General features: G+C 38.4%; 1 protein-coding gene across 2 annotated transcripts; it reads left to right on the top strand.

The window, feature by feature from the left end:
- LOC18781128 lies at positions 1,796-4,985 on the top strand. 2 transcript variants are annotated; one of them, XM_020562886.1, is made up of 2 exons: positions 1,796-1,975; positions 4,163-4,985. In XM_020562886.1, the coding sequence occupies exon 2, from the start codon at positions 4,215-4,217 to the stop codon at positions 4,755-4,757; it is 543 nt and encodes a 180-aa protein (XP_020418475.1). In that variant the 5' UTR covers positions 1,796-1,975; positions 4,163-4,214; the 3' UTR covers positions 4,758-4,985. The 2 variants fall into 2 exon arrangements, with proteins under 2 accessions (XP_020418475.1, XP_007212137.1); XM_007212075.2 differs by having other exon boundaries at positions 1,797-1,975; positions 4,181-4,977.

Raw genomic sequence — 22,554 nt, 5'->3', positions numbered from 1 at the left:
CAAGAACCATGCCCCAAGAGTGCTTCGAAAGGTTCATGGAGCGTTAGAAAGCACTTCGTTTCCTTTCACTAACAAGGCAGTCAACTGTGATAGATTAGGATAATAGCTTGGCCTGAGAAACTTGTGGTATGGGAGCTAAGCCTCCATGAGTTTAGCAATAGAGAGAGAAAGATTGAATTTCTTATGGGAAACAGAGGTTCAGAGCAAGAGGAGAGGGAAATTTGGGGAGATTTTGATGAGGGAAGAGAGGGAGATATGGAGATAAAGGGATGAGTGGCTTAAGTAGATCTTCTAGCAGCTTGACAACTGCTTGGTCTCACTTTTTGGATGGTTGTTTTGCTGGGTAGGAGGTGCCTTCTTTTATAGGCGCTGGAACCCCCAATTTTATTAAGTCTTCTCCTCCATTTTTCTTCACTTTCTTCCATTCAATCCTCTTTGGTGAAATCTCCCCAACCCAAGCACATAGGAGCGGAGCTTTTTGGGGTTCCAAGACTTTCCTGCAGCTGGACTCCTACATCTGGGTGGGACGCCTCTTGCTTTTCCTTCTTGTTTTCCCACCAAAATTTGCAAAGGAAATAATGGGTAAGGGTACTAGTCGAACATGTGATTTACTTCCATTAGCACATGGGTTTTCTTGGTTTTTATGATGGTTTGGCTTCGATTTGGTTTTAACAGGGATGTGAGATATTTTCTAAGGTGCTAGGCTATTTCTCTATGGTGCAAGACCACTTCTCTAAGGTGCTAAACTATTTCTCTAAGGTCCTGGGCCATTTCTCTAAGGTGCTGGACATTTTCTTTCTCATGCTTGCCTATGTGATTGGGCTCAAGAAATGGGTTTGAGTTTTGGTGCTCCCAAGCAGCCCAAAACTTCGACTCCTTGGACCATCAATGGGCCTCATGAACACTCGTAACCATCCATACCACAACCCACTCAGCAAGTCCCAAGTATCCGCATGGCTTAGGCTTACTTAAACTTGTAGCGTGGCTTAGTGCCAAAATAAAGATTTTTTCGCTCGACATTGCATGTTATTTGGTGTGTTTCTGCTTGAGCTTTTCCCGTATTGTAATGGGCTATAGCCAGGTAAAATGGTGCTTGACGAGACAATAAGCACAGGTTCATAAAACCAGTGCATTTTACAGGCTTGTTACAACCTCCTTGCGTAGTGGGTTGCATATTTGTTTGGCGCAGCATGTGGACCATGACTTGTGCAAGCGCATACGACAAATTCTTGCATACTCCGGTTGGGCTCCTTTCTCAGTTAAGTGTTGTACTAGGCTAGAAATATATTTGAGTCCAGCCTTAGATTTTGTAGATCTCAACACATAGTTTACTACATAAGTGGTAGGTTTCAATCACATCACAAATATATAGTGGGAGAGGTTTTTTTTATTTTATTTTTATTTTATTTTTATAGTTCGAATAGTGGGAGAGTTAAGTATTACATAGTGTAAGTATGGTGGGTATATAGCATACATCTTATCATGGATTTGCAAGAGCCTACACTTTCTAACTCTGTTGTTTCACACTGATGCCCATATTGAGCAAGACAAAGTCTGGCCCAAAGAGCCTTTAGAGCAGTGTTTGTTCCATTGGCGGATCCATTGACATATAAGGGTCGGACGATCCATGGAGGCCTGGTAAGCTCCTTCGCCGACCCATCGCTGGCTGGTGTGCGACCCTTGCACGCCCACAGCCTGTTTGACAAAAGTCCAGATAGCCTGGCCGAGACAGCAAATGACCTGGATGAAACGACGTCGTTTCATGCCAGGTCTTAAATAAATAAATAAACCACCCCTGCTCTTTTTACTAGCCCAGCCCGACTCACCCCCAAATCGACATTTCTTCCTCCTCGTCAACAAATCCAACCCCATGTCCCCCCAGTTGTTGCCGCCGACTCCAGCTGCTGCCGTCGCCTCCAACCGCTGCTGCCTCCTCCTTTGCCGCGCGTATTAGTGGGAAAAAGCTCATATTCAAGTAAATTTTGAACTCTAAAGCCCTAATTGATGATAATGCATAATGTGCTGAATTTAGTGAAAGTTATAATGAGTTATCACATGAATACTGTTGATTTTGTGTTTGGATAATGATTTATTGGATTGGATGAATATATATATATATATATAATGATTTGATTTGTTAGTGCCGCTACTCAACATTGCTAAAATATCTATTTTCAAATAAATTTTAAACCATAATCGCCAATTGATGATAATATATGAAGTTTTTAATTCAATTGAAATTGAAATCATGGTCTATTGAACTTGGTTTGATTTATTGGATGAGATTTGTATTTTGATTAATTGATTATGGTTTTATTTTTAATACATCATGAAGAGAAAGATGAAAAAAATGAAGTGTAATTCTGATTATGATTGAATAATCATTACAAGCTGTATTTATACAGCTCTACAAGAGCTTAACCAATCAAAACAGACTAAACAGATTCAGGTAATGAGAGAGATTAGACTCCAACAGACTAGAGCTATAATCTCCTATCTATCAGGCTTATGATAAGCCTGTGCACCTCCATACTATGTGACAGATGAGCCATCTGATGATGAGTCCTTTACAGCCATATTGGTATTTGTGGTTATATAAATCATAATTCTCATAGGAAACAGGTGAATTTAGACTGCTACTATCCTGATTGAGGCAATACAGAGATGGATTTTAACAGAAGGCATAGTGATGCGACTTGAATTCAGTTGAACAAAAGTTGTAGGGTCCACCTTAATTCAGCCGTGGTTTGCTTCCCGAGTTTTTCAACTGTTGGTTGCATATTTGAGTGATTAATAAGTGCTCCAACAAAGATTGCAATGGAAAGTTCAATTGTTAAGATTTGGTCGTTATTGCTATGTTGTTCTCCATGTTTACATGTTAGTATCGTCAAGTGTAACTATTACACTTGTCTTAGATTTATTTGCCCATGCTTTTACTCTTTTAGTTGGTAATTTTTCGTCTTCAAGATGTGAAAAGAAAGAAAGAAGTTAACAAATTGTTTGTTCTGCTTGTCTTATTTGTATTTTGGTTTATCTTGTTTCGCATCCATTTATAAATTATAATAATATTCTACTATTATGATATGCTATTTTTTCCCTTTATTTTTGTAAACTTGCTGTCTTTACATGCGGTGGTGGATAAGGTATATAATTCTTGTGATAAGTTCCTTTTACATTCTTAACTTTATGTTGATTTACACCCTTGAATGAGTCTAATGTTATCAGAACTTGAGTTTGAACATTTTCTATGCATAAATAAGATATTTAGATAAAAGAATTTTTCAAACTTAGCAGGGGAATGTATTACGTAATCTGTGTATCTGCAATAAGCAGTATCTGTGAACCTTGGCTGCTGGATGGTGTGTGAATACGTGGACTCTAATTATGAGCCCCTAACGTAGACTTTGTTACAGCGTTGGGAGATGGGATCCATTTTTCTAAAACTCAAAGGAATTCTATTTTATGTATCATAATGCATCTGCCAGACTATTGAAGCTATAACCATTAAAATCTAGTAGCTGAATTCTCGTTTTACCCTGTTGAATAGTTTCTGTTTCTTAATTTTACATTGAATTTTGAATTTCGACATTTGTCATGCATATAGGTAAAAATAATTTTCTTTGTTGTTTGATAATAATTTTCCTGCGCATGTGGCTTGGGCTGAGGGTCTTCAATTACTACTACTAATCTCCTGCTGCCACCTCCTCTAGCATGCATGAAGTGAAGGGAAATACAATGTTATAAAAAGTTTGGTGATTTGTGTATCTTTGAAACAATAAAAGTTCTGGACTGATGAAATCACTCAGCTGTCTGACCCAACCGGGATATATAAGATCCAAAACCAGTCTTTCAGTATTGAGTGGTATTTCAGATTTGAAATTTCAAGAATGCGAGAGTTCTATTGTTTTCTAATTTCCTGATACCCACTTAGTCAAAATCGCTTGCTATCTTCTTCACACATGATTTTGGGCCTAAGGCTGAAGTGTGTAAATTTATTTAAGTTCTTAATTTTGGTTGCTATGTTTTACATTTTTTGTCTCTCATTTTGACTGTCATTTTGAGGTATATATGTTTCATTGTTCTCCTGTTCTAAAAACTGATTCAGTCATTGCTAGTATCCAAAACATGTAGCAATTATGGTTTTGGTTCTAATCGAGTACAGCTGCATCAATGTTTCCAGCCTTCGAGGTATCTTATCAGGGACCTGTTCCACCATGGGTGATTTTAGCATTCAGATTAGCTCCAATCTGGTTGACAAGCTTGTTCATGATGCTGAGAAGTCAAAGAGAAAACCCAGAAGAACTAAAATTAAGGTACCACGAGAGCCTCAAGAGCCCCAAACGAAAACAAACCAGAAACAGGTTTCTGATAATTCTGAAACACCCAAGGGGACAGGTGCTAAAGGATGGCCTCTTCAGCCTCCTATATTCGTGCCTGTAACCCCTCCTTCACAATCTACCTATGCGGAGTTAGATGCTATCAGATCTGTTCTTCAAGAGAGCGAGAGGGTTCTGGAGCGGTTGCAGAAGCAGGAGGAGAATATGGTGCAGGAAGTGACACAAAGAGCAAAGGAACTTCATGATAAGGAGTTCAAGCTTCCATTCCAGAAGCCTATGCCCTGCTTATCGGAGAAGGATGCTTGCTTGGCTTGCTACAAGGAGCATGCCGACAACCCTCTGAAATGCGCTGGTTTTGTCAAAAGTTTTGAAGATTGTGCTCGCAGAATTAGGCAGCAAGTGGGTTCAGCAGAGAAGTAAATGATTTAGAGAATTGTTCAGGTCATATACTCGAGTGCAAGCTGATTTCCAAGATTTTGGTAGAACTAAATAAACCAAACACTAATTACTAGTGTCCTTGTTATTGGATTGCTTGCTCTGTTCTTATACTGTCGTCACAATTGTGTTAATTTTTTATTTTTTTTACTGTTTCTAAATTCACGAGTGCAAGTGAAATGCTCACTATTTTTAAAGTTGGAAATTAACTTGTCACTTCCCAGGATGCCTAGACATGTCTAGCCTCTACTAATTTTTAAGGTTAGACACGGACAATTGCCGAAGGAACTATACGGCCATGTGTTATAACAAATACACTTTGTATTTACAGCACTTGGAAAACTATCAAACTCTGCTCTACACACACGAAAGAAAAGATTAACGACGCAATCTTGGCATTCCCAAAAATAATTAATTACTTACTAAAGGATAAAGAGGCAACATCTTTGGACAGTCTTTCTCAAATCCAAATCATCATGAACAACATGAGCTCATTTATAGTAATTAATAATGATATAACTGAGTTTTGATTTGTACCCAGTTAAGCAGCAGAGCAGTTATTTCTTAAGCTCTACAATAATATAATTTTCATTTAGTAAAGGGACTTTGGTCTGGTATTTTGTTTTGCGAAGGTACTTGTGAGAACATATATTTCACCGGCCAATAAGAAGATGACACGTGAAAAAAGAATATTCCTTAGTTCACACTAATTATCCTAATTAAATCATATTTAATTAGGAAAATTATTTTTTATTTAAGATAGGAATATCTCTCTAAATCAAGGAACCAATTTCTACCGTAATTCCTATAATCTTTTTGGGGAAGAATAATCCTAACCAAATAAGGATTATTCTCCCAAAACCCTAGCACAGAAGGAGACTACAAATACATAGCTACACAAGACATTCAAGGTAATTCCAAAACCCTATGAAAACTTCTCTCTCTCTCTCTCTCTCTCTCTCTCCCCCTTGTCGTTGCCCTCTCCCCTCACTTTCTCTCACACGGCTCCGGCCACCCTGCTCTCCACGCGAGAGAAAACTCCGATCTTTTTGTCATCTCATCTTTCTCAAGATCATTTAATTGACTTAGGCACCGAAGGGCTTTTGGCCAACTCTCCCCAGGTGTGATCTATTTACTCCTATTTGTTTAGCAGGAATTGAGGAAGAGAGAGAAGGAAGATCGAAGAATCTATCAGCGAATATTCCCCGTGCGGAATTTTGCTCAAACATTTAGGTGCTTTCATTGAGAGCACGAGTTATACTCAATGCTTGTTCTTGAAAATCAAAGGAATATGTTTCCCCCTATTCATCACTCAACCGAAGCCTTCCAAACAACCATGGTTGGAAGCACACGAACGAGAAGCAAGGCAACCGCGACTGTGCGATCTGGGAGACAAAACCACACGTCTTGCAACCACGCAACCGAAACTGTGGCTCCACTTCACGGCTCTCTGGATGTAAGCATCGATCCTCCCCCGCACGGCCTCATGGTTAAGACGCACCTCCTCCACACAACCCCACGCCCAGGACAACACCTCTCCCACAAGGCCTCATCGCCGGAACCACATCTCTACTCGGCCTTGTGGCTGCAAACCATGAGTTGTTGCAAGGCCCTATGGTGGAAGCCGTGGTGCAGTAGTCTCATAGACCTGTGGTTGCCGCAACTTCGCAGCCACATGGCCTCACGGCCATGCCCAGAATCCATCTTCAAGGCGCTGTCGTGACGCATGGTGAGACCCCCTATCATGGCCATTCTGCCGCCATCGCAGGTTACGACCCGATCTTGGAGCAACATCATTCATTCCCTCCTTTGCCGGTGCGCTCGACATACACTCACGTGTACACATCCAACGAAACCCTAGCCCACGTGCAATTGGGCACATAATTCTCTCCCCCCGATCCACGAAGTCAAGCAGACTTTAGTCTTAGAGTTGACCAACTAACTCAAAGAGTAGACGACCAAAACAACTTGATTGGATAGCTCCTCAACCAAATAGACATGGTCCGAGACCCTGGCCTTAGACAGCAAGGCGAAGACAGAAAGATAGGAAGAACGCACTGGCAGACGGTTTGAGAGGTCCCAGGCAGGTAGAGCAGGACCGAGCATGCAAGGAGAAGGATAAGAACGAGCTGCTCAACGCACATGCATGTCACAAGAGTCTATAAGCCTCGCTAAAAGTAGATCGAGTGACCATTCAAGATTAGACCCGAGGAACGTGCACGAGAGGTTGGGCCCATGATTTGTTGTTCATGACCGCCTGGGCCCACAAATAAGTGTTCATGAGAGGCTAGGCCCTCTGGGAGGTCAGTCTATCGACCTTTGTCATGAGGTACATGAAGAAAGATGCCTTGCGGTCCGCTCCCGAAGAACTAATTCAAGTCAACAAGCCACAGAAAATCCCTCGCAGGCAAAGTCCATCGATACGCCACATAGGCTGGACAGTCGAAGAGGTCAGCCTTCACGAGTGAATGAAGAAGTTAATTAGCAGTGTCCGTATCATGAGAAAAATCAACGTGAACCACGTATCTTGCAAGTAGAGGATGTCAAGAAATTCTTCAATGACCAACTTCGAAACTAGAAAATCGGAGGAGATTCAGAGGATTCCCTACGCAGGGAGATAGACCAAGTGAACTCTTACCCACTCACTAGTGAGATCGAGTAGGCAGCTTTCCCAAAGCGGTTCTCAACGCCATCCTTCACGCCATTTAAAGGGGATTCAGATCCCGAGAGCCATCTCAAGCACATAAAGAGTGTTATGATCCTCTACAAAGCTGAAGACGCGCTGATGTGTAAGGTGTTTGCAATGACCCTGCGAGGATCAGCCCAAGATTGGTTCTATACCCTACAATCCGAGTTAATTGGTAGCTTCAAAAAGTTGACCCTCGTCTTCTCCAAGGAGTACACTTCTTATCGGACGATCAAAAGGAACCCTGACCACCTGTTTAACCTGCTCAAGAAGCACGATGAATCCCTTCGAGACTACATCAAGAGATTCAAGGCAGAAAAGGCAAACATCATAGGATGTGATGATCGAATCACGTCCTCTGCCTTCAAGAAGGGCAACCGAGCACTACTGATTCCACGAGCAAACTTTCACTCCCATCCAGTCTTTGGCAGAGGCCTTCGCAACCACGGAATGCTATGCACTCTGGGATGACGATTGAATCGCCGCGAAAAAGTCTACCAGGCAGGCTGACCAATTGACCAAACAGGCAAGTCAGAGAAGTGACTGGTTCAACAACAAGAGTAATGGCAAGCGCAAGTCACAGCCCCAAAGGGAGGCTCTTGCGGATGAGAACTATACCAAGTTATCCTTCCCAATACATCAAATTTTAGCCCAGGTGAAGGGCAAGCCCTGCACCAACCTTGAAAGAAGATCCAGCGAAGAGGGATATCATAAGGTACTATGCCCTCCGTGAGATGCAAGGGCATTACGTAAATGACTGCTTTGCTTGGAAAAAGCACCTCGAAGAATTAGTGAGAGAAGGCCACAACACAGATTTTGTAGCAAAGAAGGCTATCCAATAGATCGAGGTCCGTGATGCAGCCAAGGAACCTTCCCAGAAAGTCATAAGGATTAACACGACCCTGGCCGATTTAGAGGAGTCCGGGCTGACAACCAAGAAAAGAATAGGAAGATTAAACATGCAACTATTATCTCACAAATCTTAACCAGCCTCCCATAAATTGAAGACGATCTCTTGATCGGCTTCTAGAAGAAAGATTTGATCGGCCTTGATCTGTCGCACAACGGCGCCTTCATCATCATAATTCAAATTGCTTAAGCCATGATCGGCCTAATCCATGCAGATTAGGGTAGCACAGCTAACATCCTACAATTGTCGATCGTCCAACAGATTGGCATGGAGACGAAGATCAACAAGTCAGTCAGGTCGCTGACCGGCTTCAATGGGGCAACTTCGGTTACCGTAGACACGATAGACCTCAATGTCTACTCTCCATTAGTAATCAGCTTGCAAACCTTTATGATCATTGATGAAGTCTCCCCTACAATGGCATCATGGGCATACCTTGGATTAGCAAGATTAATGACGTCACTTCTTCCACTCATAAGAAAATCCATTAACCAATCCCTGGAGGCTGTATTGGGCAGATCAATAGTGATCAGGAAATGGCAAGAATATGGGTCTCCCAAGGGCTGAAGAATAGCAAGCAAGCATAGTTCATACCTGTAAGCAAGACAAAACAAGGGGAGGAGGAAGTAGATCCCGTTCTGACAGTCGAGGAGACAAAAAAGGAAAGGGAATAGTTACCTCAAATAGCAAACAAAAAGTCAGGACCAAGGCGAGGGAGTTCGTTCAGAGGTCTCTCCTGAAGAAGGATGGAAGCTCGAGGAGGACGTTGAGCTAATACCCTTTAACCTTGACAAGCCAGAGAAAAGCGCAGATCGGCTTGGGCCTAAGCCCAGAGGAGAAGGTGTTCGCATGGTCACCATCTGACATGCCTGGAATTGACCCGTAAATCATCAGTCACTGACTGCATGTCAACCCATACAAGTAGCCAGTGGCGCAGAAGAGACGCAACTTCGCTCTCGAGCGAGTTGCCGTCATTGAAGCCTAGATTGACAAGCTCTTAGCTGCCGTCTTCATTGAAGAAGTGTCATACGCAGAATGGCTGGCTCACGTTGTTCTAGTAGCAATGGAAGACAAGGGCTAGTGGAGAGTTTGTACTATCAAGAATTGATCAACTCGTAGATTCATGGACGTCTACTCCGGCTACAACCAAATTATGAAGCATGAAAATGACAAAGCGAATTCCTCCTTCATAATCGAAAGGGGTGCATATTACTACAAAGTCATGCCCTTTAGACTAAAGAATGTTGGGGCAACCTACCAAAGGTTTGTGAATAAGATTTTCAAGAAGTAGATAGGCAAGACTACGGAGGTTTACGTAGATTTTCAAGAGCGGACCACATCATGAACCTTGCCGAAGCCTTTGGCCTACTCAGAAAATATCACATGAAGTTGAATCCGAGCAAGTGCACATTTGGAGTGTCAGTCGGCCGGTTTTTGGATACTTAGTCACCCGAAGAGGCATCGAAGCACATCCCAATCAAATCAAGGCCATCCTCAATATGAAGTCCCCTGCCACGATGAAAGAGATACAAAGTCTGACGGGCAGAGCAACAACTCTCAACCAATTCCTCTCGAGATCTACTGACAAGTGCAAGCTATTTTTCAAAGCCTTGAAGAAGGGACAAAGAGACAAATGGGATGAAGAGTGCAAAGTAACTTTTCAAAACTTGAAGACCTACCTCACTTCACCTTTCCTGCTCTCAAAACCCATACTAGGTGAAGATTTCTTCATCTACCTGGCAATGTCCAACTCTAGCTCAACTCTAATCTGACAAGAGTCAGGGACACAACATCTGGTATTCTACACGTCAAAAGCCCTATTCGATGTAGAAACTTGCTATCCAAAAATGGAGAGGCTCATTTTGTCTCTTGTAGTTTTCGCGAGAAAGTTGAGGCCCTACTACCAAGCTCACCGGATCATTGTCATAACCAACTTTCCCTTGAGATCAATTCTCCACAGCCCCAACCCTTCTTAGCGACTCATGACCAAGTCAAATAGCATGTCAAACCTCTAAGTTGTTGCAAAAGAAAAAAAAAAATTACCTTCATCCATTATCTCTAGCTCTCCTTGATGCCCCTCTGAGTTGCATTTCCAATTGTAGAGTGGTCGCGGCAGCAACCCTTTCTAGCGACTGCCACTCCCGCCACCATTGCTCCGGTCACCACATCGTGACGACAACCAACCGGTCCTCGCTTCGAGCAAAAGAAAAAAAAGAGTGATTCACGACAGACGTCGTAGCAGCTATTGCGACAGCCACCACGATGCCATCACCGCTGACAGCAGCGTCGGTCAAGAAGACAACTAGTTGGTCCTCGCTACGAAGAAAAAAAAAATTCGACAAGCAATATACTCCTTCAAGATCTCTCTCGCAATTTAGAGAGTAGAGGATGAAACGTTTGCAATTTGAAGAGGAGTGAAGAGAAGCTTTGTATTTATGAAGGTTGGGCATCCTAGGTCAATAAGGAATCACAAGCCTATTCCCATTAGGAGCCCAACTCCAAGAAGAAGTCAAAAGCCCAGATGCAGTTGGAGAGCTTGATAAATATTTCTCAAGATTATTTAACTGACTTAGGCATCAAGGCCCTTTGGCCAACACCCGGGTGTGGTCTATTTACTCCTAATTGTTTCGTAGGAATCGAGGAAGAGAGAGAAAGAAGATCAAAGATCGAGGAATCTATATGTGAATATTCCCCGTGCGGAATTTTGCTCAAACAGTACTGATCATGCATGATGCTGTATTTACAAGTTTTAGATGCTGTTTTGAATTGACATACTGGTACCTTAGAATGAATAACCCTTGTGGGCTTTTGGGAAATTCACATAAAAAGGAAGATATAAGTTGTGTATGAAAAAGAAAATCTAAAAGACAAGAACCCAATTTGAGTGGAACATGGAAAGGTGTTATTGAGCTGAAGACCATTTTGGTCATTGGCAAGCAAGGCAACAATGATCATGTATAAGGCTATCAAGCCTAAGTCATGGAATGGATTAGTTCATTTGTAATGGGATAGAATACCTTTAAAGTTAAGGTTCTTTCTGTTATAGGATTTGAAGTTAGGAAAACCAAAAGAGGATATGTGTTGCCTATAAAGTTTTTCTCGATCTAAAATTGAAGAATTTGCTGCCTAAAGATTCAGGGTAGTGTGTAGAACTTGACTAGAGCAGATGTGCTCCCTCAGATTTGGTGACTTTGACACCAGTCATTTGACTTTTGTGCCACATAAGATTACATTCCTTTTTTAAATATTTTCGGATGAATTTTTTTTTTTTAATAAATCATTTTTTGTTCCAATGTTGCCCCTTATGCCTTGACGTGGGTAATAACAATTTACGTATAATCTGAAGCCATTTAACACGTTTGTCATTAAATTGAAAAGGAAAACATTGCAAACATATCACGTTGTTACAAACAATCATTCTCCTTTGAACCCAATCTCTACTGATTCCTTGCTTCTTCAATGATAGTTAGATGGTCAGAAGTACTAACTCTTATGGAAGAATTTTACAATTTAACACCAGTTCCAGAACCTATCTTCCAAGTATTTTCTATTGTTTGAATTTCTGGTTGTTATTGTATATTGGTTTCTGTTAGTGAGGAAAAAAATCTTTGACATTGTTCCCAATTTTCTAAATAGGGATTGGGTCTCTGACATTGGGCACACAAAGAACAATGTCAAACGTCAAATATGGATTGGGTCTCAGACATGTTGATTTGAATGAGATATATAACTATTTCTGTAGGTAGATAAAACGTCAATCATTTTTGGTTTGTTAGATTAGATATGCAGGCCAGGTGATAATATATTAGATCCCTACTCTACTACGCATGTACTTTCTGTGTTTCATACATTAGGACTTTCCCATATCTATTGTGGAGATATATTGGTTGATTTGGTACATGCCTACAGTATAGATATATTGGTTTTTTTCTTTCTTCTTGTAGTATCCTCATGGCTAGGAAAGAGTTTGCAAACCTGGAGTACAGGTCAGACGTGTTGAAGTTTCATCATGTAATGGAGCGAATAAGAGAAAAAGTGAAGGAGTCACATGTTGAGCTCTTCCGGCGAACATTGTTTTGGGGGTTGTTCAATTCATACCATGGTGGTCTAATTATTGAAGATGCTCACATAAAATTTAATACTGATATTGTGTCCGTCTTAAAATGTTTTGACAAAGGAGAAAATGCATTTATTTTTGGTGAGATAACGGCATGAATAATAGAAACTAACATATCGAAATTGTTTGGGCTGCCATGTGATGGGAAAGTAATCAACTTGCACCAGAAGAAAAATAAATTAGGCAATGGTTTCGTTGATAGGTGACTTGCTGTTTACAAAACTATTAGCAAAAGGCTTTTAGAAGATCATATACTGAAAGTGGTCAATTTGAATGGGAGTGCCAAAGAAACTGATTTTGTACGATTGGTGTGTTTGTATTTTTGTGTGACACTATTCTTTTGTAATAGTGGAAATAATCTTATGAAAAATATTATTAGATATGTAGAGGATTTGGACACGATGCGTACATATACATGGGCAATTGCTATAAAAAAGTATTTGCAAAACTCCTTGTTGAACATGAACTCTGTGGAGAGTACATGTGGCTGCATGGTAGTTTATTGGTAAGTCCATTGTCTCTTTTTTGATATTGTTATTTGTTTTTTTTCAAGAACATAATCCATATGTTCTTATTTAGTATCTATTAAATAATGTCTCTATTTAACTGTTTCTATGTGCAGTTTAGGGTTTGTGAATGTACACAATTGATTAACCCAATTAATGAAAAAGAGCAAAGTTTCCCAAATTTTGTCAAATGAAATTTGTTGGAGCTACATGTAGAGTTGAAAACCCAGCCCCTTCATGCATTAAAGGTACATATAATATGTACAGAGTATTGGTGTTTTAGTTTTGTCTTTGTACACTTTACTCATGTTCTGTTCTATTGTCTATTATGAAGTCAAGGGAGCCACACAAGGAAATCAGTCCAAAGATGCCTATCAAAGTAAATCAAAGCGTGAAAATAAAGACGAGCAATGGTGGGAAGACAGTCGAGCCACACAAAACTTTAGTGAATGAGTTTGATCATAGTAAGATGTTTCAATTGCTACCTACACAATTGATGGATTGCAACTAGGAAGGCGATCCAAAGACGCCTACCAAAGGGAATCAAACTGTGGAAATAGGGACGAGTAGTGGTGGGAAGACAGCTGATCCACACAAAACTTCAGTGAATGAGTTTGTTCATAGTAAGATGTTTCAATTGCTATCTACACAATTGATGGACTGCAACTAGGAAAGCAATCCAAATGTGCCTACCAAAGGGAATCAAACTATGGAAATAGAGACAAGCAGTGGTGGGAAGACAGTCGAGTCACACAAAACTTCTGTGAATGAGTTTGATCCTAGTAAGATGCTTTAATTGCTACCAGCGCAATTGATGGATTGCAACCAAGAAGGCCCTTCAAATAGTAAGGTCGATATTTATGACATGGAAAGAAGACTCGAAGAGCTCAATGCAATGTTGGATGCTGAACGGTCACAAAACCAAGTTCTTTCTATGGAGAATGATAAGCTGAAAACAGAACTGGACTTGTTTAAAAAACTAAACAAAAATGAGAAATCACCATAACAACGTAGCCTGATTATTAGGATGAAAGCAAGGCCAAGGCAGGCTTTGATTCGGCTAGAATACGACTATGAAGACATTAAGGGCAATGGCTTAAAGTTGATGCTGGAGACACCAATAACGTGGAACATCAACCCAAAAAAGTACAACCAAAGAAAGATGTTTCCACACTGTTCAAATAGTAGCTGTAAGAAGATTGAGGGTCGGAAAATGTCTTTCACTCCATGACGACATACTTAAAAATATCTTGATGCCTACAGTCCTTTGTAAGACTAACATTATCTTGTTCATAGGTAATTTCCGTATTTTCTATAGTTACTATTGTCTCTAATTGTATGATGACTGTGTTTTTTTCTTGCATGAGGAATATGTTATTATACAGGTTACCTTTGTTAATGTTTTTACTATTATTAAAGTGCAAACAACTATGACACTTTCTTTATATGTTTTCTATTTTAATATTCAGGCAATGGAATCTTACCTAGAGATTCTAAATGGTGATCAAATGGATCTCTCAAGGGGCCACCTAAAATCTTGTTTCATGCCCACATTTGATTAGGTATGTCCAAAACATTGGTTTTCAGTTTTCACTACTCCATTGAATCATCAGTGAGCATACGTGATAACTACTTGCTTATGAATCTAACAATTTTCTGTTTTAGGAACTTGTCAATTGCGGCAATGCGTTTGGCAAAAAAGCTGTATATCTACAGGATCTTTTGAAAAAAATGCAGTACAACGATCTTGTGTTTTTCCCTATCATTCATATCAAACAAGAACTTTTACTTTGTTAGTCTTGAACAAATAAAGTGGTTGGTGGGAATTTTACAACACTTTACAACTAAAAGGCAGCTCAGTTGCAGACCCTTAAATGGATGAAGCATTTAAATTGGTAAGTATCTCTTGCAACATTATCATACACTTTACAATTGCACCACTTTGTAATTCACATTTTTTCTTGTTGTGTAGAATGTTGAGATTATAAATAATTTCCAATATACCAAATCCAGTGTGGATACCATGCTGCAAACAAATAAAATCTGGAAACATGTTATGAGGAGGGGCGAAGTGGTGACATAGTAGTGCAATCTTTCTGCATGTGATCAAGACCTTCTCATGTGGCTTAGGTCGAATTGTGTTGAGTATCCTATTAGGTCAAGCATAAATTGCCCACAACAAGATCCTTGCAGGTTTGTTTCCAATTTTTTCGGTAATATATTACATATATTAATTTCAATTTCATGATTGTTCTGAAATTTTACAGTTTTGACTATGGGGTAGTTGTGATGTACATAATGAAGATGTTATCTGAAGGAAAGGCATTGGATCTTGTGTTCCTTCCAGGAGCAAAGAAAAATATGCGAGCACATGTGCTTGGGAGGTTCAAAAGTGATGAAGAATGTTCCTGGGATGCATACAAGATTAATTAGAGTGCTATTTCTTTAATGGTTACATTGTTTAATAAAATCATGATAACTGTGTTTTTCGTGGTTTAGTTCATGGTTATTTTTTTTTTGTCAACTGTTGGATAATGTTTTCAAACGAGACAATATAACTGTTGTTTTTTGGTAATACGTGTTGTCATTTAGCATGGGTTGTAGGAAATATTTCTAGGTATAATTAAGCCTATAAAATGTGTGGTATAGGTATAATGTAAATAAGCTACCTATTCCACAAGCATTAGTTGTACCTTTGTTTACATAGACTACTATGTTGTATTGAGACGTATGACTTATGTATAGTATAGTTATGATATAATTCAGCTACCTAATCAACATATAACACATTCTACCTCCGATAAAATATAACTCATCTGTGGTATAGGTACAATATGAATCAGTTACCTATGAAACAGGTATCACATTCTTAACTTAGAAAAAAAAAACTTCATCTCATATGTTTCTACCTATGTATTTTTTACTATAAGTATTTTTGTGTGTCTACCTATTCGACAGGTATAATCAGATACAAATGCAGTATGTATGTACTTTTCTGGGGAGAAAACATGTGGTATAGGCATAGTATGATAATGCTACCTAGACAATAGATAGGTATTTTTGAGCTTATCAAAGAAGAGAGCTTTATGTGATATGTTTCTCTATAGTCATGTATCTGGATTCTCATTCTCATTCTCATTCCAATACAAATTTTTTTTTGTACCCTTTTTAATTTGGGGAACACAATATATTGGAAATGGTTTGGTTGTTATACACCATTACAATATGTTCATATTTGTACACCATATTTCATAAGCCACCTTACTCTAATGACATGTGTCTGAAAAAAATTGGCCCAACGATAATGACAAATGCATATTCGATAGTTGAAGACGTACAAATCTGAATTTTTTCAATAAAATGAAATGAAACAAGCAAAGCAAATTCTGCTGATAGCAAGTACACATTCTGTAAACACTTAAATCTAATAATTATAAGTCTTCCTGTTGTGTTGACTTGAGGGACCACATCAACTGCATTTGTTGGCCCTTCTATCCTCGACACTAGATTTAATCCTCTTTATTCTCGGTCTACCAGCTGGTTTTTTAGTTAAAGGAGGTTTGACTATAAATTCTTTGAGACCCTCCGGGGACTCTTTGTCAACATCAGGAACAAGGACAATTGAGATGTCATAATAACTTCTATAATAGTTTGCAATGAAGTAAGGATCAACATAATCATATGTGTCACCATAATCAACAAGGATGGCCGCAATAGCATAGGCACATGAGAAGCCATTAAGCTAATACTGATGACAAGAACATGTACATTGCTAGATATTGATGACAAAAGACTACTCAGCACGAACCTCAAACACGTGTTCACTTGAACAGCTAACATCCCAATGCCTCCCAATGTCCACAGCTTTCTGCAATTTCTTTTCCATATTAGGGCATAGATATGTAGTCCATTTTTCTACTACACGATGCCGAGCTGCATATTTAACCATCATCTTCACCTGTAACCATTCAAACAATTGGAAAATAGGCCACTCATGCTCCACAACAACCCATGAGTTGAAGCACTCTGCCAGATTTGAACACATCTCACCATATTTTTTACCTACATAATTTTTAATTTAATTAACATGTAAGAATATAAATTGGTAAACAATAAAGTACTTAATTTGAACTATCAAATTGTTACCTGGAAAAACGGCATTTGACCAATTCTTATTATGTATTGTGTCCAAAAACTCCAAAATGGTCTTGCCACCATCTTTTTGTAACTTTTTCATATGATGATTAAATGCTTCCTCAATAGGAGCATATGCGCACCTTGTAAAATACCAAACGATCCAATTTATGTATGTTTTACCCGAAGAAGTTGGATATCTACCTATAACATTATGCTTCAGGTGGTGGAGACAGAAAAAATGATAGGACTCTGGAAACACATTTTGTACACCTTCTAGCAATCCTTTGCAACAATCCGAAATAAATGTGATGTTGCGACCTTGGAGAGACAAAATTTCTAATAGGTTTTCCATAAACCATGTCCAATTGGCTTTATTTTCAAAATCAACAATGGCAAAAAACAAGTGCAAAGAACCCTATCACAATGAAATGAAAATTTAATTGCTACCAATAGAATACAGAAACTAATACGGAGCAAATATTTTTACTGCATGCACATTAAATTAAAATTTTGCTCATCACCCTACTGTTTGACATGTCAATCTATTTTGCATGTACAGTTCGAATTATACAACTATTTTACAGGTATACTCTAGATATTATACATGTCACAAACAAAGGAATTAAGACTGATGTCACCCCTATAATATAAAACAACTTCCGGCAACCATATTTAGTACATTTGAGTGCACGAAAAAAGAAATTCCAGCCACCACTTATAGGTGTGCAATTAGGTCTGACTTCACCTATAATATAAAACACAGTTCATAATTTAGTTCTCATACTTTTTTATTTCCATTTTTCCTGTAGCCGCAAGCATGTGCCCTTTATACTTGTTCTTCACAAAAGTACCATCCAAACAAAGGAATGGTCTTCAGTCCTGTGCTTAACTTGACTCCCTCTTTCCACCCATAAGCTAGATCGATCGGCATACCCAGACTTTGATTCCACTCAATGATGTCGCACAATACAAAATAGTAGAGAAAAAGACTTGTGCAGAATTTGAACCCTTCAATGGAGGCATGATATGATATGAATAAGCGCTCAAATCGTGATGAGTTTGCATCGCACTCTAAGTAACAATGAGATCCCAGATTTGTTTTCAACAAAGCATCAATGTACCAAACCAATTGTCTGTAGGAGAAAGCTCCACCACCATGGACTTGTTTTTTGGCCAATTCTTTACCGTACCTTGATATGAGATGTTCAAGCCATAATTTTGCTTGAAATCTATGATGATGTGCACTGGTTTAAGTTCAGGTTTTGTTCGAATCTGTTCAGTTACAACTGAGGAAACAATCTTTGAGCCCATAAACATCTTTGAAGAGTGCGAATCATGCCCTTGCAAGTATGCTTATTCATCAAATGTTTAATGTAGAAGAAGCCATTCACCGGATTTACTGTAGCATGAATGCGCCAAGGACAATTTTCACTTTGCTTATTCAAACACTCCGTTGTCACACGATTCAATTATTTTTCACATAAATGAACCTAAACCCCTTCTTAAAAGCATATTTGCACAATTTGATCCTAAACTCAATAACCTTGCCTTCATACTTCTGCCCTACCTCCCTAATATATGTTTTCCACTCATGGGACAAATAAAGTCTACCTTCCTTTACGGCATACGTTCTCAAATATTCATCAGTTGACTTATTACCTTCACCATCGGATGAATCCATCTTGTCTTGTTCACCATTTCCAAATACTTTACCTCCCGAGCGTATGACATTTATATCCACCACATTTACATTTTCCTTAGATAAAGAAAGATGCAACACACGAAGATCCATGTCAGTCTCCAGAAGACAAGATGAGTGTTCTTCAATTGCATATGTTATCTCGATTTCATCAGCTTGCAATTCTTTAAACCTGGTACAAATTTGACTACATATATCTGAATGCATGGTGTCCTTACAAATCAATATTGACAAGGTTTTAGAACCGAAACAACATCTGCCCACAATTGACACGTCCATTAGCTGTCCAATTACAAAATATGATTGTAAATACATAACAAACCAAATGCAATACATTTATGACACAACCAATATATCTTTGGCGGAACCAATATGTCTATACTGTAGGCATGTACCAAATCAACCAATATATCTCCAAAATAGGTAAGTTCACGCCTACATAGAAAATAATACTTAAAAACACCATATAACATTACATAGAAAACAAAACTAAAAAACACCATAGAACACACCAATTATCCTTGTGACTGCTTTGCTTTGCTGTGTTTTGGTTCAGGGTTCTTAGATTTGTCTAGAAAATAACTTTATTAAGAAGATACAGAGTATGTATTACTAATAAAAACAACACGAAAGGAATGAAAAAGTTCTAATGTATGAAACCCAGAAAGTACCTGTGTAGTTGAGTAGGGATCTAATATATTATCACCTGTTTGATGTTTATTTACGTTTGATCTACGTAAATAAATAGATATTCTCATTAAACTTCAACACGTTTGAGACCCAATCCCTGTTTGATGTTTGACATTATTCTTTGTGTGCCCAATGTCAGAGACCTAATCCTTGTTTGTCGACAATAGGTAAGATGATGACTAGATATCAAACCAAATGCAAAAAGAAAAACACACAAACCAGATTGTTTCAATTAAAAGGTAGAAATTAAAAATACATGTATGTAAGGAACTGCACTCGAGCAACCCAGTGTCAGAAGAACCAATCCCTATTTGTCGACAATTGATTTATTGCTTTTGACCATCAGGTTCCTATAATTTTCATACCCCAAAAACTCTCTATTACTGTGGCAAGAAATCTATAGCGATTGGGATGCAATGAGCATGATTGTAGGAGTTGCCATGATTGCTGGGATGTGTCGCTCTAATTACCTTTTCTATTTAATGACACTGGAAATAAATAAGTTTAAAAAGAAGGACAAATACTTTGCTTATATGTATACACGCTGACTTGGGGGACTTTTATTGAGGAGTCCAATATTGATGTCATGAATCCATTATATCTAAACAAAATAGGACCTACATCTAAGAAGCCTAATTTAATTGATTGGTCAAATGATATCGGATTCAAGTGATTTTTTGTAGAGATGATCTTTGAATGAATATCTACAAAATAGACGTTTGGATTAGTGAAATACTATGCGGAGTGGGCCTTACAAGGGTGTCCCTCAAATAAGTATATATATATATTCAGGATAGGACTTGATTTAATTGCAGAGTTTATTTATCGGGATGGATAATTATAAGTTCATAACTTATGAAATATTATAGCTAGTTCCCCAAGTATTTAGTGACACAAAGAGGAATGTCTAATAAATTGTGCATGTATAACTCACATTGTAATTTATGTTGTATTACCTGACTTCATTTGTATAGGTGCATGGGATAGGGCATTTCCCATGAAAATTTGTCTTTTATTTGCTTATACAAAAAAACAAACAAAAAAACAAGCGAACAAGTTGTGAAGATGCATTTTCTATATCAATTACTGTGTGGATTAGTGCATTGTTTCTATGAAGATATATAGAGAAATAGAGTCTCACTTAAAACTTAGATTATGAGAAGGAGAAGGTATGGGGTTATAAAGTTATTGAAACCTTAGGTAAGAAATGCATACTATGATTCACTTAGCATGTTTAGATCAGGTACCTTGCAAGGATAAGAAAATGTTGAAAGATGTAGTAAATTATTGCTTTATTTAACAATTCATACACTATCTTGTAATGTTCAAAATAAAAAGCAAAAGTAGGATGTTGCTAATACAAAAAAAAATTATGTGTGTGTTCTTCTCCCACAATTATATCCCTTTTAGTGCTGCTAAATCCATACACTATTAGGAAATGGTGGATGCTAGATGTGAAAGCTTGAGATCTACACTGTTGGAAAAGTGAAAGGCTTGCATATGAGATTCTAGTGTTACCTCTTTGTTCCAGCTGGTTCTGGAAGTCACAATCAATAGGAATAAGATCTAAAGAGACTTCCACTCAACATGCCACCCCAAAGTCCTTGTATTGTAAAATTCATAAATAAATAAAATTAAGAGTAAATTAAGCTGACATGAAAATTAATTATTAAATAATGTTACAACAACCAACATTAACCATAGCATAGCCCACATCTTAGACTCAAAACAATTTAGAACAATAGCATTTTGTGTCATATTGGTAAGCCAAGTGGACGTATACATGTGACATAATTTGTCGTGAGAGATAGATAAGCTAGTATTATCATAGTACCCAAATTTGATTTTAAAGCCAAGAAGGACTGCTTTGGTACAATTTGTGACCAATATTAATTTTGTCATTGAGAAATTGGTCACTAAATAACTTTTTTTGCTGCAGTGATTTCTTCCACACTTCTTTGGTCCTATTCTTTCCATATTTTCCTCTATATTGAACAAAATATAAAAACTAAAAATACAAGACATATGGTTAACGAATGAGCGTTAATGCTAAGTTATTAGTCACCATCTTCAAAATTTAAAACCAAGGAGAACAGTGTCTAGTCCAGTGAAAAATGGCCTTAACTTGTAGAATAAAGGTTTCAAATCCTCATGAGACATTGGTAATGTGTGTGTGAAAGAAACTCCCCCCTCCCCCTATGACTATCGCTTGAATTAAAAAAATAATAATTTAAACTAGGGATCATCGTTTGGCTGACACCCCAAAGAGGGTCAGCCAGAACTCAAAAGGTCAAAGCTTGTACATGCATGTAATTAGGGGTGCACATGCTCATCCTGATTTTTATTGGGTAGAGCTAGGTTGATGGGTTTAAAACCCAAGCTGGGCCCATGGTCCAGCCCGTTTGAGTCCAAAGTAGCCCATCCGGTCTAGGCTCATCAAACTATGCCAGTTTTATATTTTTAAAGAGGGTTTTATCACAAATGATCACTAAACTAATCAAAAGTCATCATTTGAGTCCTTAAATTTTCAAATCAATCAACGTAATCTTAATCTTTAGGTCCACACATTCGTTTGGTCCTTGTCATGGCATTTCATCAAAATCTTCATTAAATTGGTCACATGAAAAACTTTAAAAGGGTAGTAGTTCTTCTCTTATCCAGATGTCTGGATTTTCTTACTGTACGAACACCATTGTTGCAGCTATATTTCTTACATCTAAAGCTTGTTTTGTATACCCACTCTAGCTCGTTGAAGCATATGAATACAAAAGACAAGGAGGAAAACTAAGAAAGGGAGAAAAGTATGGAGGAAATTGAAAAAACAATGATGTCCGTACGATAAGAAATGCTGGACATCCTGATAAGAGAAAATAAACCTATCCACCCATGGCACAAAGTAAATCTCATGTCTTTTACTCAATAAGGCTATTTGCTCTCATTTATTGAACTGCAAATATGAAATCCTAAATGGAGAACAGATGACATTGTTGAGGAAAAATATGAGTTTTAGGACTATAATGTGTATTTTGATGAAAAT

Source organism: Prunus persica, chromosome G4 (genome assembly GCF_000346465.2).
Source record: "Prunus persica cultivar Lovell chromosome G4, Prunus_persica_NCBIv2, whole genome shotgun sequence".
NCBI classification, from domain to species: Eukaryota; Viridiplantae; Streptophyta; class Magnoliopsida; order Rosales; family Rosaceae; genus Prunus; species Prunus persica.
The sequence above is the reverse complement of the archived record's forward strand: the minus strand, read 5'-3'. Positions and strand labels throughout refer to the sequence as shown.

Excerpts from the sequence above, each read along its gene's own strand:
- LOC18781128 (XM_020562886.1), top strand. The coding sequence starts at position 4,215 with ATGGGTGATTTTAGCATTCAGATTAGCTCCAATCTGGTTGACAAGCTT.